Here is a 19338-nt window from a genome sequence, read left to right as displayed (position 1 = left end):
TGAGGGGAGAAGAAGTGAACTCACCTGCGTGCAGGATGGATTGGCTTCTTGGCTACTGGACATTAGCTCCAGAGGGACGATCACAGGTACAGCCTGGATGGTCACCGGAGCCGCGCCGCCGGCCCCCTTGCAGATGCTGAAGTTAGAAGAGGTCCAGAATCGGCGGCTGAAGACTCTGACAGTCTTCTAAAGGTAGCGCACGGCACTGCAGCTGTGCGCCATTTTCCTCTCAGCACACTTCACACGCTGTCACTGAGGGTGCAGGGCGCTGGGGGGGGGCGCCCTGGGAGGCAAATGTAAACCTATATACTGGCTAAAAATACCTCACATATAGCCCCCAGAGGCTATATGGAGATATTTAACCCCTGCCAAACTTCACTAAAGAGCGGGAGACGAGCCCGCCGTAAAAGGGGCGGGGCCTATCTCCTCAGCACACAGCGCCATTTTTTCTCTCACAGAAAGGCTGGAGAGAAGGCTCCCAGGCTCTCCCCTGCACTGCACTACAGAAACAGGGTTTAAACAGAGAGGGGGGGCACAAATTGGCGATATAAATATATATATAAAGATGCTATTAGGGAGAAACACTTATATAAGGTTGTCCCTATGTAATTATAGCGTTTTTTGGTGTGTGCTGGCAAACTCTCCCTCTGTCTCTCCAAAGGGCTAGTGGGGTCCTGTCCTCTGTCAGAGCATTCCAGGTGTGTGTGCTGTGTGTCGGTACGTGTGTGTCGACATGTATGAGGACGATGCTGGAGGAGGCGGAGAAATTGCCTGTAATGGTGATGTCACTCTCTAGGGAGTCGACACCGGAATGGATGGCTTATTTAGGGAATTACGTGAGAATGTCAACACGCTGCAAGGTCGGTTGACGACATGAGACGACCGACAAACAATTAGTAACGGTCCAGGCGTCTCAGGAACACCGTCAGGGGTTTTTTTTATAAAAAACGCCCATTTACCTCAGTCGGTCGACACAGACACGGACACTGAATCCAGTGTCGACGGTGAATAAACAAACGTATTCCTCATTAGGGCCACACGTTAAGGGCAATGAAGGAGCTGTTACATATTTCTGATACTACAAGTACCACAGAAAAGGGTATTATGTGGAAGTGAAAAAACTACCTGTAGTTTTTCCTGAATCAGATAAAATAAAATGAAGTGTGTGATGATGCGTGGGTTTACCCCGATAGCAAATATTGGCGTTATACCTTTTCCCGCCAGAAGTTAGGGCGCGTTGGGAAGCACCCATTAGGGTGGATAAGGCGCTCACACACTTATCAAGTGGCGTTACCGTCTCCAAATACGGCCGCCCTCAAGGAGCCAGCTGATAGGCAGCTGGAAAAATATCCTAAAAAGTATATACACACAGACGGTGGTTATACTGCGACCAGCGATCGCCATCAGCCTGGAGATGCAGTGCTGGGTTGGCTTGGTCGAATTCCCTGACTAAAAATATTTTATTGATATAGAGCATTTAATAGGATGCATTCTATATATATGTATGCGAGATGCACAGAGGGATATTTGCACTCTGGCATCAAGATAAGTGCGTTGTCCATATCTCCCAGAAGATGTCATGGACACGACAGTGGTCAGGTGATACAGATCCCATACGGCACATGGAAGTATTGCCGTATAAAGGGAAGGAGTTATTTGGGGTCGGTCCGTCGGACCTGGGGGCCACGGCCACAGCTGGGAAATCCAACCTTTTTACCCCAAGTTACATCTCAGCAGAAAAAGACACTGTCTTTTCAGCCTCAATCCTTCCGTTCCCATGTGGGCAAGCGGGCAAAAGGCCAGTCATATCTGCCCAGACATAGAGGAAAGGGAAGTAGACTGCAGCAGGCAGCCCCTTCCCAGGAAAAGAAGCCCTCCACCAGTGGGGGGTAGTCTCAAGAGTCTCAGCGCGCAGTGGGATCACTCGCAAGTTGACCCCTAGATCATACAAGTATTATCCCAGGGGTACAGATTGGAGAGTCGAGACATTTTTTCCTCGCAGGTTCCTGAAGCCTGCTTTACCAACGGCTCCCTCCGACAAGGAGGCAGTATTGGGAAAAAATTCACAAGCTGTATTTCCAGCAGGTGATAATCAAAGTACCCCTCCTACAACAAGGAAAAGGGTATTAGTCCTCCACACTATATTGTGGTACTGAAGCCAGACGGCTTGGTGAGACATAGTCTAAATCTGAAATCTTTGAACACTTACATAAAAAGGTTCAAATCAAGATGGAGTCACTCAGAGCAGTGATAGAGAACCGGAAAAAAGGGAACTATATGGTGTCCCTGGACATCAAGGATTACCTCCATGTCCAAATTTGCCCTTCTCAACAAGGGTACCTCTGGTTCGTGATACAGAACTGTCAATATCAGTTTCAGACGCTGCCGTTGAATTATCCACGGCACCCCGGGCCTTTACCAAGGTAATGGCCGAAAAGATGATTCTTAAAAGAAGAAAGGCATCTAAATTATCCCTTACTTGGACGATATCCTGAAAGGGACAAGTTTCCAGAGAACAGTTGGAGGTCGGAAAAGAACTATCTGAAGTAGTTCTACGACAGCACGAGTGGATTCTAAATATTCCAAAAATCGCAGCTGTTTTCCGATGATACGTCTGCTGTTCCTAGGAATGATTCTGGGCATAGTCCAGAAAGAGGTATTTCTCCTGGAGGGGAAAGCCAGGGAGTTATCCGACCTAGTCAGAAACCTCCTAAATCCAGGCCAAGTATCAGTGCATCAATGCACAGGAGTCCTGGGAAAAATGGTGGCTTGTTACGAAGCGATTCCATTCGGCAAATCTCACGCAAAAACTTTTCAGGGGGATTTGCTGGACGAATGGTCCGGATCGCATCTTCAGATGCATCAGCGGATAACCCTGTCTCCAAGGACAAGGGTGTCTCTTCTGTGGGGGCTGCAGAGTGCTCATCTTCTAGAGGGCAGCACATTCAGCATTCAGGACTGTGTTCTGGTGACCACGGATGCCAGCCTGAGAGGCTGGGGGACAGTCACACAAGGAAGAAATTTCCAAGGAAGTGTGGTCAAGTCTGGAGATTTCTCTCCACATGAATATACTGGAGCTAAGGGCAATTTACGATGCTCTGAGCCTAGGAAGACCTCTGCTTCAAAGTCAACCGGTGCTGATCCAGTAGGACATCATCATGGCAGTCGCCCACGTAAACAGACGGGGCGGCACAAGAAGCAGGAGGGCAATGACAGCAAGGATTCTTCGCTGGGCGAAAGATCATGTGATAACACTGTCAGCAGTGTTCATTCCGGGAGTGGACAACTAGGAAGATTTCCTCAGCATAAATGAATTCCACCCGGAAAAGTGGGAACTTCATCTGGAAGTTTCCACATGTTTGTAAACCGTTGGGAAAGACCAAAGGTGGTTATGATGGCGTCCCACATGAAGCGCCAGGTCTAGAGACCCTCAGGCAATAGCTGGGACGCTCTGGTAACACCGTGGGTGTACCAGTCGGTGTATGTGTTCCCTCCTCTGCCTTTCATACCCAGTGTATGGAGAATGATAGGAAGGAGAGGAGTAAGAACTATACTCGGGGTTCCGGTTTGGGCCAAGAAGAACTTGGTACCCGGAACTTCAAGAGATACTAGAAAGGATCTTGATTCAGCAAGAATCATGTCTATTCCATGACTTACCGCAGCTGCGTTGACGCCAGGGCGGGTGAACGCCGGATCCTAAAGGAAAAAGGCATTCCGGAAGAGGTCATCCCTACCCTGGTCAGAGCCAGGAAGGAGGTGACCGCACAACATTATCACCGCTTAGGTGAAAATATGTTCCATGGTGTGAGGCCAGGAAGGATCCACGGAAGAATTTCAACTAGGTTAATTCCTACATTTCCTGCAAGCAGGAGTGTATATGGGTCTCAAATTGGGGTCCATTAAGGTTCAAATTTCGACCGGTCGATTTTCTTCCAGAAAGAAATTGGCTTCAGTTCCTGAAGTCCAGAAGTTGTTAAGGGAGTACTGCATATACAACCCCTTTTTGATGTCTCCAGTGGCACTGGGCGATCTCAACGTAGTTTGGGATTCCTAAAATCACATTGTTTTAAACAACTCAAATCTGTGGATTTGATATATCTCACATGGAAAGTGACCATGCTGTTGGTCCTGGCCTCGGCCAGGCGAGTGTCAGAATTGGCGGCTTTATCTCACAAAGCCATATCTGATTGTCCATTCGGACAGAGCAAAGCTGTGGACTCGTCCCCAGTTTCTCCCTAAGGTGGTGTCAGCGTTTCACCTGAACCAGCTTATTGTGGTGCCTGCGGCTACTAGGGACTTGGAGGACTCCAAGTTGCTGGATGTTGTCAGGACCCTGAAAATATAGTTTCCAGGTCGGCTGGAGTCAGGAAATCTGACTTGCTGTTTATCCTGTATGCACCCAACAAGCTGGGTGCTCCTGCTTCTAAGCAGACTATTGCTCGTTGGATTTGTAGTACAATTCAGCTTGCACATTCTGTGGCAGGCTTGCCACAGCAAAAAATATGTAAATGCCCATTCCACAAGGAAGGGGGGCTCATCTTGGGCGGCTGCCCGAGGGGTCTCGGCATTACAACTCTGCCGAGCAGCTACGTAGTCGGGGGAGAACACGTTTGTAAAATTTTACAAATTTGATACCCTGGCAAAAGAGGACCTGGAGTTCTCTCATTCGGTGCTGCAGAGTCATCCGCACTCTCCCGCCCGTTTGGGAGCTTTGGTATAATCCCCATGGTCCTTTCAGGAACCCCAGCATCCACTAGGACGATAGAGAAAATAAGAATTTACTTACCGATAATTCTATTTCTCGGAGTCCGTAGTGGATGCTGGGCGCCCATCCCAAGTGCGGATTATTCTGCAATACTTGTACATAGTTATTGTTACAAAAATCGGGTTATTGTTGTAGGAAGCCGTCTTTCAGAGGCTCCTTTTGTTATCATACTGTTAACTGGGTTTAGATCACAAGTTGTACGGTGTGATTGGTGTGGCTGGTATGAGTCTTACCCGGGATTCAAAATCCTCCCTTATTGTGTACGCTCGTCCGGGCACAGTACCTAACTGGAGTCTGGAGGAGGGTCATGGGGGGAGGAGCCAGTGCACACCACCTGATCTGGAAAAGCTTTACTTTTTGTGCCCTGTCTCCTGCGGAGCCGCTATTCCCCATGGTCCTTTCAGGAACCCCAGCATCCACTACGGACTCCGAGAAATAGAATTATCGGTAAGTAAATTCTTATTTTTTTCCCTGGGTCAGTTTGGCGCTGGTGTGTGCTGGCATACTCTCTCTGTCTCTCCAAAGGGCCTGCTTTAGGGAATTGTCCCCTCATAGCTATATCCCTGTGTGTGTGTGGGGTGTCGGTACGTGTGTCGGCATGTCTGAAACGGAAGGCTTATCCAAAGAGGAGGTGGAACAGATGAGTGGTGTGTCTCAATCGGCGGTGCCGACTCAGGATTGGATGGATATGTGGCATATGTTAAATGCTAGTGTAGCTTCACTGCATAAAAGGCTGGACAAAGCAGAGTCCAGCGCGTCGGCAGGTAATCAGTCTACGGATTGTACCAACTCACAGGACCCGCCGGGGTCTCAGAAACGTCCCTTCTCACAAATAAGGGACACAGATACCGACACGGACTCTGATTCCAGTGTCGACTATGATGAAGCAAAATTGCACCCCAGGGTGACAAAAAGTATTCAGTGCATGATTATTGCAATAAAAGATGTTTTACATATCACTGATGAGCCCTTGGTGCCCGACACGAGGATACACATGTTTAAGGGAAAGAAACAGGTTATAAACTTTCCTCCTTCACATGAAATTAATGAGTTATGTGAAAAAGCATGGGAAACTCCAGATAAGAAGCTGCAAATTCCCAAAACGGTTCTTATGGCGTACCCTTTCCCTACACAGGACAGGGTACATTGGGAATCCTCTCCCACAGTGGACAAAGCCTCAACACTCCTTTCCAAGAAGGTGGCGCTACCGTCCCCTGACACAGCGGCCCTCAAGGACCCTGCGGACCGCAGGCAAAAGACTACATTAAAGTCTATCTACACTCATACTGGTACTTTGCTTAGATTGACAATTGCGTCGGCATGGGTATGTAGTGCAGTAGCAGCTTGGACAGATACACTGTCAGCTGACCTTGATACCCTAGATAGGGATACAATTTTGTTAACATTAGCTCATATTAAGGAGGCAGTCTTATATATGAGGGACGCTCAAAGAGACATTGGATTACTGGGTTCAAGAGCCAATGCTATGGCTATTTCGGCAAGAAGAGCCTTATGGATCCGCCAATGGACGGGGGATGCAGACTCAAAAAGGCATATGGAGGTTTTACCTTACAAAGGTGATGTATTGATTGGGGACGGCCTCGCGGACCTGGTTTCTACAGCTACCGCGGGTAAGTCGACCTTTTGTTCCCCAACAGCAAAAGAAACCCCCACAATATCAGATGCAGTCCTTTCGGTCGCATAGATCCAGAAGAGGTTGGGGCTCCTCTTTCCTCGCCAGAGGTAAGGGTAGAGGCAAGAGGACACCTGCTGCGGCTGGTTCCCAAGAGCAGAAGTCCTCCCCGGCTTCAGCTAAGTCTACCGCATGACGCTAGGGCTCCCCTGCGGGAGTCCGCACAGGTGGGTGCACGCCTTCGACTATTCAGCCAAGTCTGGATTCAGTCAGACGTGGACCCCAGGGTTACAAGCTGGAATTCGAAGAGGTGCCCCCTCGCCGATTTTTCAAGTCTGCCTTACCAGCTTCTACCCCAGAGCGGGAAGTAGTGCTAGCTGCAATTCAAACGCTGTGTCAACAGTGAGTGATTATCAGGGTTCCCCTGAGCCAACAGGGAAAATGGTATTATTCAACCATATTTGTGGTTCCGAAGCCTGATGGTTCGGTCAGGCCCATTTTAAACCTAAAATCCCTGAACCTGTACCTGAAAAGATTCAATTCAAGATGGAATCTCTCCAAGCGGTGATAGCCTGCCTGGAAGGGGGGGATTTTATGGTGTCACTGGACATAAAGGATGCTTACCTTCATGTCCCCATATATCCCTCTCATCAGGAGTTCTTGAGATTCGCGGTACATGATTGTCATTATCCGTTTCAGACGTTGCCGTTTGGGCTGTCCACTGCCCCGAGGATTTTCACCAAGTTCATGGCGGAAATGATGGTGATCCTGCGCAAGCAAGGAGTCACAATTATCCCATACTTGGACGATCTCCTGATAAAAGCGAGATCAAGAGAGCAATTACTGGAGAACGTGTCACTCTCTCAGAGAGTGCTTCAGCAACATGGGTGGATTCTCAATCTACCAAAGTCACAGTTGGTTCCGACAACTCGGCTAGCGTTCCTAGGCATGATACTGGACACGGAACAAAAGAAAGTTTTCCTCCCGTGGGAAAAAGTCCAGGACCTCCAGAACATGGTCCTAGAACTACTAAAGCCAAAAAGAGTGTCAGCTCATCAATGCACTCGGGTTCTGGGGAAAAGGGTGGCAACTTACGAGGTCATTCCCTTCCGCAGGTTCCATGCAAGGACGTTTCAATGGGATCTTCTGGACAAATGGTCCAGGTCCCATCTACAATTACATCAAAAAATAACACTGTCCCCAAGGGCCAGGGTGTCTCTTCTATGGTGGCTGCAAAGTGCTCACCTTCTAGAGGGTCGCAGGTTCGGCATTCAGGACTGGATCCTGGTAACAACGGACGCGAGCCTCAGAGGATGGGGAGCAGTCACCCAAGGAAGAAATTTTCAGGGACTGTGGTCAGACCAGGAGTTTTGTCTACACATCAACGTGTTGGAGCTAAGGGCCATATACAACGGCCTTCGACAAGCGGAGAATCTTCTTCGCAACCTACCGGTTCTGATTCAATCAGACAATGTCACAGCAGTAGCTCATGTGAACCGCCAAGGCGGGACGAGAAGCAGAGTCGCTATGGCGGAAAATCACGTAAGCGCTCTGTCAGCTGTCTTCATTCCGGGAGTGGACAACTGGGAAGCAGACTTCCTCAGCAGACACGATCTCCATCCAGGAGAGTGGGGACTTCATCAAGAAGTCTTTTCAGAGATAACGGGTCTCTGGGGAGTTCCTCAAAAAGACATGCCTCAACAAGAAGCTTCGGAGGTATTGTGCCAGGTCCCGGGACCCTCAGGCAATAGCAGTAGACGCTCTGGTAACGCCATGGGTGTTCCAGTCGGTCTATGTGTTTCCTCCTCTTACTCTCATCACAAAAGTGTTGAGGATCATAAGACGAAAAAGAGTACAGACAATACTCATTGTTCCAGACTGGCCTCGAAGGGCCTAGTACTCAGATCTTCAGGAGATGCTCACGGAAGATACCTGGCCTCTTCCTCTAAGGGAAGACCTGTTACAGCAGGGGCCCTGCATGTTCCAAGACTTACCGCGGTTACGTTTGACGGAAATGGCGGTTGAACGCCGGATCCTAGCGGAGAAGGGTATTCCGGAGGAGGTCATACCTACTCTAATAAAGGCTAGGAAGGAGGTGACGGCAAAACATTATCACCGTATCTGGCGGAAATATGTCTCTTGGTGTGAAACCAAGAATGCTCCTACGGAAAATTTCCATCTGGGTTGTTTTCTCCACTTCCTACAGACAGGAGTGGATATGGGCCTAAAGTTAGGCTCTGTTAAAGTACAGATTTCGGCCTTGTCAATATTCTTTCAGAAGGAATTGGCTTCTCTCCCAGAAGTCCAGACGTTTGTAAAAGGAGTACTGCACATCCAGCCTCCTTTTGTGCCCCCAGTGGCACCATGGGACCTGAACGTGGTGTTGCAGTTCCTTAAATCACACTGGTTTGAACCCCTTAAAACGGGGGAGTTTAAATTTCTCACCTGGAAGGTGGTCATGTTAGCCTTGGCATCTGCGAGGCGTGTGTCAGAATTGGCGGCCTTGTCTTACTTGATTTTTCATGTGGATAGAGCGGAATTGAGGACTCGTCCTCAATTTTTACCTAAGGTGGTGTCTTAGTTTCATATGAACCAACCTATAGTGGTGCCTGTGGCTACGAGTGACTTGGAGGATTCCATGTCCCTGGATGTAGTCAGGGCCTTAAAAATGTATGTAGCCAGGACGGCTAGAATTAGGAAAACAGATGCATTGTTTGTCCTATATGCTGCCAACAAGATTGGCGTGCCTGCTTCGAAGCAGACTATTGCTCGCTGGATCTGTAACACGATTCAGCAGGCTTATGTTACGGCTGGATTGCCGTTACCGCATTCAGTAAAGGCCCATTCCACTAGGAGGGTGGGCTCTTCTTGGGCGGCTGCCCGGGGCGTCTCGGCATTACAGCTTTGCCGAGCAGCAACTTGGTCGGGGTCAAACACTTTTGCTAAATTCTACAAGTTTGATACCCTGGCTGATGAGGACCTAGCGTTTGCTCAGTCGGTGCTGCAGAGTCATCCGCACTCTCCCGCCCGATTGGGTGCTTTGGTATAAACCCCATGGTTACGGAGTCCCCAGCATCCTCTAGGACGTAAGAGAAAATAAGATTTTAAACCTACCGGTAAATCTTTTTCTCCTAGTCCGTAGAGCAGGCCTGGCCAACCTGTGGCTCTCCAGATGTTGTGAAACTACACATCCCAGCATGCCCTGCCACAGTTTTAGCATTCCCTAATAGCAAAACTGTGGCAAAGCATGATGGGACTTGTAGTTTTACAACAGCTGGAGAGCCACAGGTTGGCCAGGCCTGCCGTAGAGGATGCTGGGCGCCCGTCCCAGTGCGGAAAATCTGCAAGACTTGTATATAGTTATTGCTTACATAAGGGTTATGTTACAGTTAGAATCGGTCTTGGACCGATACTGTTGTTTTGTTCATACTGTTAACTGGTTATGTGTATTCCAGGTTATATGGTATGATTGGTGTGGGCTGGTATGAATCTTGCCCTTAGATTAACAAAATCCTTTCCTCGTATTGTCCATCTCCTCTGGGCACAGTTCTCTAACTGAGGTCTGGAGGAGGGGCATAGAGGGAGGAGCCAGTGCACACCATACTAGAAAGTTCTTTTAGGTGCTCATGTCTCCTGCGGAGCCCGTCTATACCTCATGGTCTTTACGGAGTGCCCAGCATCCTCTACGGACTAGGAGAAAAAGATTTACCGGTAGGTTTAAAAATTTTCTTTTTCTTTTTCTTTCTTTTTTAGAGGGGCAAACATTTACAAGTATGGTTTTGTCTTTTAAATGATTGCCACTTTCAAAAAAAGTTCAGCCAGAATCCCACACATGCGGCAAACTCTGATGCCATGACATCCCGCCGAAAGCGTTGATTCTACCACCTTGCATCTGATCAGTGATGAGGGCATATTTTCATTTTTAAGGACAAAATTTTATATGTGACGTATCACTACAGTAGTTATAGCGATAGGTCACGGCTAAAATTTTGCCCTTCAAAATTAAAATATATGCTCCTCACTGATCAGATGCAGTGTTAGAATGAACACTATAGAAACATATCTTTAAAGCCTTTCCCATATAACCTAGATTACATCAGGATTGCCAATAACTTGCCTGAAATTACCAGCTCGCTTTACTTGTTTCAGAGTCGTCGTATGAACACTTTAATTCCCAAACCATCCTCTTGTCGGTGTTCTGAATCCCAGGTGTACATTAAGCACAGAGATGCTGATGAGCCCCCAGTGTGCTACAAAGCTGCTTGCAGACTACTTTTCAGCCATTAAGTCAGAAAATTATTAAATAAATAAATATTTCCTGTTGATGTAATTGGATCCTACTGTTTGCAGTCAACACGTGGGCTCCCTATTACTTTAGGCAGGGACTTTGGTTGTTTCTGAAGTTTAGTGTGCCCAAATTGTGCTGATTACGTAAATATCACAGCCTGGCTATGAAAAGCCTGGTTGCTATACTGTAGTACAGACCCAGTGTATGCTGGTTATAGCGCAGAAGCTGTTGTAGCGTGAGCGCTATACCCACTGTATAGATTGCGCAATATTGCTTGTGCAGAAAACCGTCTGTGCGCATCTGAGCCAATGTCTATGCCTGCTTACACTAATACAGGCAGAGTTCAGTAAGGAATTGTTCTAGTAATTGCCAACAGATGTAGACTAGCGTTGCACTGTCAAAAGACTGACATTGTCGCCTCCACATCAGTGGCTGACAACCATTGCCAGAAAGGTCTGCTGTCATGTGGTTTGGCTGTTTGCCCTGTCCTGCCTCATATATGCAGCTGCTGCAATTACCAGTCAGTCCGCTACACTGTCTCAGTCGTGTTCACTTTCACCATGCAGAGTTTATCATGAACATGTATATACTTCAGCTAAGGTTCACATTATGGGTTAGGCATTGTGTCCCATAACACTATCTTCCATGCTTACTGTGTATGAAACGTAGAACCCACATCACAGCTCAATACTCTTATATGGCTTTCTAATGTTTCTGGCCAAAGAGTTGTCGTCCATCACCTCATCCCATCTGATGAACAACGGCATAAAGTTGCATGCATGCGGTAATGGCACCTCGCTCTGTCGTACACCAGTGTGTATAGCACACACAGTGTATTGTTACATCATATTGCACCGTCGCTGGGACACACATTGCAAAGTGTGTAACATTTTTCTGAACTTATTCAAAATATCTTAGTTTATCACAATCGTGAGCTATAAATGCCTCTTTTCATAGTTCTGCCGCTGCCCCCAGTCAGGCGACATTGCTTTTACAGAAGGGAACGTGTTCAAACCCTTTAACATATAGGTGGAGGGCAGGGGGCATCCCTTAGAACTATGATGGGGGATCTGCTGCGGTTCCCCATTTGCGATCTCGGTATCAGCCCCCATAGCTTTCCGTGGGGGCTGCTAAATTGTGGCCTTTCCCATCTTTAGATGCCATTGTTGCCTATAGACAGTATATCACACACTCTCCTGGGAGAGGTATCCGTAGTGTCCCACCCCAGTATGGGCTACTAGTTGCATATGCACCAGCTGATAACCACACATGCGCAATAGTGTGCCAATAGTGTCTATCATTCATTTGACCTGCACATAGTTAGTGCCATGAATAAAGTTTTCTCTAACGTCCTAGTGGATGCTGGGGACTCCGTAAGGACCATGGGGAATAGACGGGCTCCGCATGAGACAGGGCACTCTAAGAGAATTAGAACTACTGGTGTGCACTGGCTCCTCCCTCTATGTCCCTCCTCCAGACCTCAGTTAGAATCTGTGCCCGGTCAGAGCTGGGTGCACTTTAGTGAGCTCTCCTGAGCTTGCTAATAAGAAAGTATTTTATTTTATTTTCAGAGAGATCTGCTGGCAACAGACTCTCTGCTACGTGGGACTGAGTAGAGAGAAGCAAACCTACTAACTGTGGATAGGTCGTGCTTCTTAGGCTACTGCACACCATTAGCTCCAGAGGGATCGAACACAGGAACTCACCCTTGGTCGTCCGATCCCGGAGCCGCGCCGCTGTCCCCCTCGCAGAGCCAGAAGACAGAAGCCGGCGAGTGAAGCAAGAAGACCGCAAAATCGGCGGCAGAAGACTCCTGTCTTCATATGAGGTAGCGCACAGCACTGCAGCTGTGCGCCATTGATCCCACACTAACCCACACACTCCGGTCACTGTAGGGTGCAGGGAGCAGGGGGGGGGGGGCGCCCTGGGCAGCAATTGAGTACCTCCTGGCAAAATAGAGCATATATACAGCTGGGCACTGTATATATGCATGAGCCCCCGCCATTATTTTTCACAAAATCGCGGGACAGAAGCCCGCCGCCAGCGCCATTTTCTCTCCACAGCTCCGCTGAGAGGAAGCTCCCCAGGCTCTCCCCTGCAGAATCACGGTAGAAAGAGGGTAAAAAGAGGGGGGGGGGGGGGCACATAAATGTAGCGCAAAATCACTAATACAGCAGCTACTGGGTAAACACTAAGTTACTGTGTAATTCCTGGGTTATATAGCGCTGGGGTGTGTGCTGGCATACTCTCTCTCTGTCTCTCCAAAAGGCCTTGTGGGGGTTCTGTCCTCAAATAGAGCATCCCCTGTGTGTGTGGTGTGTCGGTACGATTGTGTCGACATGTTTGACGAGGAAGGCTATGTGGAAGCAGAGCAGGTGCAGATGAATGTGGGGTCTCCGCCGACGGCGCCGACACCTGATTGGATGGATATGTGGAAGGTGTTAAATGATAATGTAAACTCCTTGCATAAAAGGTTGGATAAAGCTGAAGCCTTGGGACAGTCAGGGTCTCAACCCATGCCTGATCCTACAGCGCAGAGGCCGTCAGGGTCTCAGAAGCGCCCACTATCTCAGATTGTTGACACAGATATCGACACGGATTCTGACTCCAGTGTCGATGGCGATGATGCAAAGTTGCAGCCTAAAATGGCTAAAGCCATCCGCTACATGATTATAGCTATGAAGGATGTATTGCACATTTCAGAGGTAAACCCGGTCCCTGACAAGATGGTTTATATGTTTGGGGGAAAAAAGGCAAGAAGTGACACTTCCCCCTTCACATGAGTTAAATGAGTTATGTGAAAAAGCTTGGGATTCTCCCGATAGGAAAGTGCAGATTTCCAAACGGTTACTTATGGCGAATCCTTTCCCGCCAACGGACAGGTTACGCTGGGAATCCTCCCCTAGGGTAGACAAAGCTTTGACACGCTTATCTAAGAAGGTGGCCCTGCCGTCGCAGGATACGGCCTCCCTAAAGGATCCTGCGGATAGGAAGCAGGGAAGGTATCCTGAAGTCCGTTTATACACATTCAGGTACCCTACTGAGGCCGGCAATTGCGTCGGCCTGGATGTGTAGTGCTGTAGCAGCATGGACAGATACTCTGTCTGAGGAACTTGATACCTTGGACAAGGATACTATATTACTGACCCTGGGGCATATAAAAGACGCTGTCCTATATATGAGGGATGCCCAGAGAGACATTTGCCTACTGGGCTCTAGAATAAATGCAATGTCAATTTCTGCCAGAAGGGTCCTGTGGACTCGGCAATGGACAGGTGATGCCGACTCAAAAAAGCACATGGAGGTTTTACCTTATAAGGGTGAGGAATTGTTTGGGGACGGTCTCTCGGACCTAGTTTCCACAGCTACGGCTGGGAAGTCAAATTTTTTGCCATATATTCCCTCACAACCGAAGAAAGCACCGTATTACCAAATGCAGTCCTTTCGATCGCAGAGAGGCAAGAAAGTCCGAGGTGTGTCTTTTCTTGCCAGAGGCAGGGGTAGAGGAAAGAAGCTGCACAATACAGCTAGTTCCCAGGAACAGAAGTCCTCCCCGGCTTCCACTAAATCCACCGCATGACGCTGGGGCTCCACAGGTGGAGCGGTGGGGGCGCGTCTCCGAAATTTCAGCCACCAGTGGGTTCGCTCACAGGTGGATCCCTGGGCTATACAGTTTGTGTCTCAGGGATACAAGCTGGAATTCGAAGTGATGCCCCCTCACTGTTACCTCAAATCGGCCCTGCCAGCTTCCCCCATAGAAAGGGAAGTAGTGTTAGCGGCAATTCACAAATTATATCTCCAGCAGGTGGTGGTACAGGTTTCCCTCCCTAAGCAGGGAAGGGGTTACTATTCCACAATGTTTGTGGTTCCGAAACCGGACGGTTCGGTCAGACCCATATTGAATTTAAAATCCCTGAACATTTACCTGAAAAGGTTCAAGTTCAAGATGGAATCGCTCAGGGCGGTTATTGCGAGCCTGGAAGAGGGGGATTTTATGGTGTCTCTGGACATAAAGGATGCTTACCTACATGTCCCCATTTATCCACCTCATCAGGAGTACCTCAGATTTGTGGTACAGGACTGTCATTACCAATTCCAGACGTTGCCGTTTGGTCTGTCCACGGCACCGAGAATATTTACCAAGGTAATGGCAGAAATGATGGTGCTTCTGCGGAAGCAAGGAGTTACAATTATCCCATACTTGGACGATCTCCTCATAAAGGCGAGGTCCAGAGAGCAGTTGCTGATCAGCGTAGCACACTCTCGGGAGGTGTTACAACAGCACGGCTGAATTCTGAATATTCCAAAGTCGCAGCTGATTCCTACGATGAGACTGCCCTTCCTGGGCATGATTCTGGACACAGACCAGAAGAAGGTGTTTCTCCCGGAGGAGAAGGCCCAGGAGCTCGTGAGAGACCTCTTAAAACCAAAACGGGTGTAGGTGCATCAATGCACGCGAGTCCTGGGAAAGATGGTGGCGTCATACGAAGCCATTCCCTTCGGCAGGTTCCATGCGAGGACCTTTCAGTGGGATCTGTTGGACAAGTGGTCCGGATCGCATCTTCAGATGCATCGGCTGATCACCCTATCCCCCAGGGCCAGGGTGTCTCTTCTGTGGTGGCTGCAGAGTGCTCACCTTCTCGAGGGCCGTAGGTCCTGGTGACCACGGATGCAAGCCTCCGAGGGTGGGGGGCAGTCACTCAGGGAAGAAACTTCTAGGGGCTGTGGTCAAGTCAGGAGACTTGTCTGCACATCAATATCCTGGAACTAAGGGCCATATACAACGCCCTGAGTCAAGCGGAGCCTCTGCTTCGCAACCAACCGGTGCTGATTCAGTCAGACAACACCACCGCGGTGGCTCATGTAAACCACCAGGGCGGCACAAGAAGCAGGGTGGCGATGGCAGAAGCCACCAGAATTCTTCGCTGGGCGGAGAATCACGTGCAAGTACTGTCAGCAGTGTTCATTCCGGGAGTGGACAACTGGGAAGCAGACTTCCTCAGCAGGCACGACCTCCAACCGGGAGAGTGGGGACTTCATCAAGAAGTCTTCACACAGATTGCAAATCGATGGGAACTGCCACAGGTGGACATGATGGCATCCCGCCTCAACAAAAAGCTACAAAGGTTTTGCACCAGGTCAAGAGACCCTCAGGCGATAGCTGTGGACGCACTAGTGACACCGTGGGTGTTCCAGTCGGTTTATGTGTTTCCTCCTCTTCCTCTCATACCCAAGGTGCTGAGAATCGTAAGAAAAAGAGGAGTGAGAACAATACTCATTGTTCCGGATTGGCCAAGAAGGACTTGGTACCCGGAACTGCAAGAAATGCTCACAGAGGACCCATGGCCTCTGCCTCTCAGACAGGATCTGTTGCAACAGGGGCCCTGTCTGTTCCAAGACTTACCGCGGCTGCGTTTGACGGCATGGCGGTTGAACGCCGGATCCTAGCGGAAAAAGGCATTCCAGATGAAGTTATTCGTACGCTGATAAAGGCTAGGAAGGATGTGACAGCAAAACATTATCACCGTATTTGGCGAAAATATGTTGCTTGGTGTGAGGCCAGGAAGGCCCCTACAGAGGAATTCCAGCTGGGTTGTTTCCTTCACTTCCTACAGTCGGGAGTGACTATGGGCTTAAAATTAGGGTCCGTAAAGGTCCAGATTTCGGCCCTATCCATTTTCTTTCAAAAGGAACTGGCTTCTCTTCTTGAGGTTCAGACGTTTGTAAAGGGAGTGCTGCATATTCAGCCCCCTTTTGTGCCACCAGTGGCACCTTGGAATCTTAACGTGGTGTTGAGTTTCCTGAAATCTCACTGGTTTGAGCCACTTAAGACCGTGGAGTTAAAGTATCTCACGTGGAAAGTGGTCATGCTATTGGCCTTAGCTTCGGCTAGGCGTGTGTCAGAATTGGCGGCTTTGTCATGTAAAAGCCCCTATCTGGTTTTCCATATGGACAGGGCAGAATTACGGACTCGTCCGCAATTTCTGCCGAAGGTGGTGTCATCTTTTCATTTGAACCAACCTATTGTGGTGCCTGAGGCTACTCGTGACTTGGAGGATTCCAAGTTACTAGATGTAGTCAGGGCTTTGAAGCTTTATGTAGCCAGAACGGCTGGAGTCAGGAAAACTGACTTGCTGTTTGTCCTGTATGCATCCAACAAGCTGGGTGCTCCTGCTTCAAAGCAAACTATTGCTCGCTGGATCTATAACACGATTCAGCAGGCTCATTCTGCGGCTGGATTGCCGCATCCAAAATCTGTAAAAGCCCATTCCACAAGGAAGGTGGGCTCTTCTTGGGCGGCTGCCCGAGGGGTCTCGGCATTACAGCTTTGCCGAGCAGCTACTGGGTCGGGTTCAAACACGTTTGCAAAATTCTACAAGTTTGATACCCTGGCTGAGGAGGACATTGTGTTTGCTCATTCGGTGCTGCAGAGTCATCCGCACTCTCCCGCCCGTTTGGGAGCTTTGGTATAATCCCCAAGGTCCTTACGGAGTCCCCAGCATCCACTAGGACGTTAGAGAAAATAAGATTTTACTTACCGGTAAATCTATTTCTCGTAGTCCGTAGTGGATGCTGGGCGCCCGTCCCAAGTGCGGACTTCTGCAATACTTGTATATAGTTATTGCTTAACTAAGGATTATGTTATGTTTGCATTAGGTTGTCTGATGCTCTGTTGTTCATACTGTTAACTGGGTAAGTTATCACAAGTTATACGGTGTGATTGGTGTGGCTGGTATGAGTCTTACCCTGGATTCCAAAATCCTTTCCTTGTACGGTCAGCTCTTCCGGGCACAGTTTCCTTAACTGAGGTCTGGAGGAGGGACATAGAGGGAGGAGCCAGTGCACACCAGTAGTTCTAATTCTTTCTTAGAGTGCCCTGTCTCCTGCGGAGCCCGTCTATTCCCCATGGTCCTTACGGAGTCCCCAGCATCCACTACGGACTACGAGAAATAGATTTACCGGTAAGTAAAATCTTATTTAAAACCCAATAAATAATAAATATGCCTCAAGGTGTTAATCCTGATAAATGAAGGTGAGATCTTGGAGTCTGTCTTGTCCTCCTATGTACTATACTAACTAATGCTGGTCTTCTTGGACTCTAGAATAAATTGTATATAATTATTTTTACACACCATGGGGTTCTATTAATTTTGCAATCAATATTGCTACTATCTATTCGCTTCTCGCCCCTTTTTGTTTAGGGATAATTTACCAATAGGATGTTATTAGAATCTGATTGGTGCATCTGGAATGTTAAAATTGAAGTACATGTAATTTATGGTGGGATCTGCAGACTATGGGTAGCTGGAGTGTCTAGGAGGCAGAGGATTGTTTTATTAGCTGTCTTTGTCCTAAAATATTGGCAGATTTTAGTTATTGCAGCAAATGTAAGAAAATCTTGCTATGTATAATAAGCATGTGCATTGGCTGTTTTGGAAACCTCAAATCTCTTAAAAGCATATACTCGGATATGTTAAAAATATGCATTATATTGCACGTTCTAAGAATGCAGAATACAAGAAAACCTTTTCTGAATCTGATCCTGCAACCTTTAGCTGCACAATGTGGGAACTGCTCTCAGGACTCAGCCTTATGTTGGAGACACAAAATACTCTTGCTGTTCTGACATTTAAGGATATGAGTTGGCAATCAGCCTCTCTTTGTAGTGGTGGTATTTGAAGGCCATTTATGCTACACAACATTTACAACTTGTGTGCACTAGATTTATATATGTGCTTCACAAGCAATGCAAACAGAACTGTGCTAATTTGCTTTTCTGTCTCTTGTTATGTGCTTGATTCCTTTTAAGTATTGTAATTCTTCATTTATATAACCATAACATACAATTGCTATGCTGTGACAAAGACATGAGTGAGGGGGCCCTTTACTGTACAATTTAACTGCGGAATCTTTGACGCATTCAAATTAATGTATAGCATGTAGATGATCATGTATAGAGATCAATGGAAAAATAACAAACAAATGTTGTTACATAGATTTTTATTTTAATTATGTAGTGTATATACGGCTTCTGTGCAAAGCCAGTGGGTCATCTTATGGTGACCATTTCTGTAAATCTGTGAATGATTCCTATTTTTCCTCTTCTTTTAAGAATTGGTCCAGGTTTTAAGTGATGATTTTTGTTTTCTTTCCTTTAACCTATATTGGTGTTTTGTGCAGGTAGAAAAGGAGGTCACAAAGGTCGGGTGAGGCAGTACACAAGTCCAGAGGAAATTGATGCTCAGATTAAAGCTGAACATGAAAAGGCTCAGGTTGGTCTATAACTAATTACTTATAGTACATTTCTAGAAATTGTCTTCTAATTATTACTGCCTTTTACATAGATGTTTCCATACGTTCATCTTTAATAAAATATGCATTTTTTTAAATTTCCGTACATTTATGTTTTTAAATTAAGCCATGATACTGCATGTAGACCATGGGGATTAATCTGATAAGCAGTGAATGCTTTATGTGGAATACATACTATATCCCTGAATTAATCTGCTAAGCAGTGAATGCTTTATATGGAATACATACGATATCCCGGCGGTCGGGATGGCGGCAGTCAAAATACTGTTTGTGGCATCCCGGAGATCGAAATCCCAACACCTTGACAGTGAGGTACCTAACCCTAACCCTCCCCACCCG

General features: G+C 47.7%; 1 protein-coding gene across 1 annotated transcript in view; it reads left to right on the top strand.

Annotated features, from left to right (window-relative positions):
- PDAP1 (PDGFA associated protein 1) overlaps positions 1–19338 on the top strand; it is a 112779-nt gene that overhangs the window by 21134 nt on the left and 72307 nt on the right. Inside the window, exon 3 of the mRNA XM_063934158.1 lies at positions 18868–18959. Within this exon, the coding sequence (XP_063790228.1) occupies positions 18868–18959 (92 nt within the window). The remainder of the gene's footprint in view (positions 1–18867; positions 18960–19338) is intronic.

This window comes from Pseudophryne corroboree, chromosome 7, assembly GCF_028390025.1.
Source record: "Pseudophryne corroboree isolate aPseCor3 chromosome 7, aPseCor3.hap2, whole genome shotgun sequence".
NCBI classification, from domain to species: Eukaryota; Metazoa; Chordata; class Amphibia; order Anura; family Myobatrachidae; genus Pseudophryne; species Pseudophryne corroboree.
This window is presented reverse-complemented; position numbering and strand designations above follow the sequence as displayed.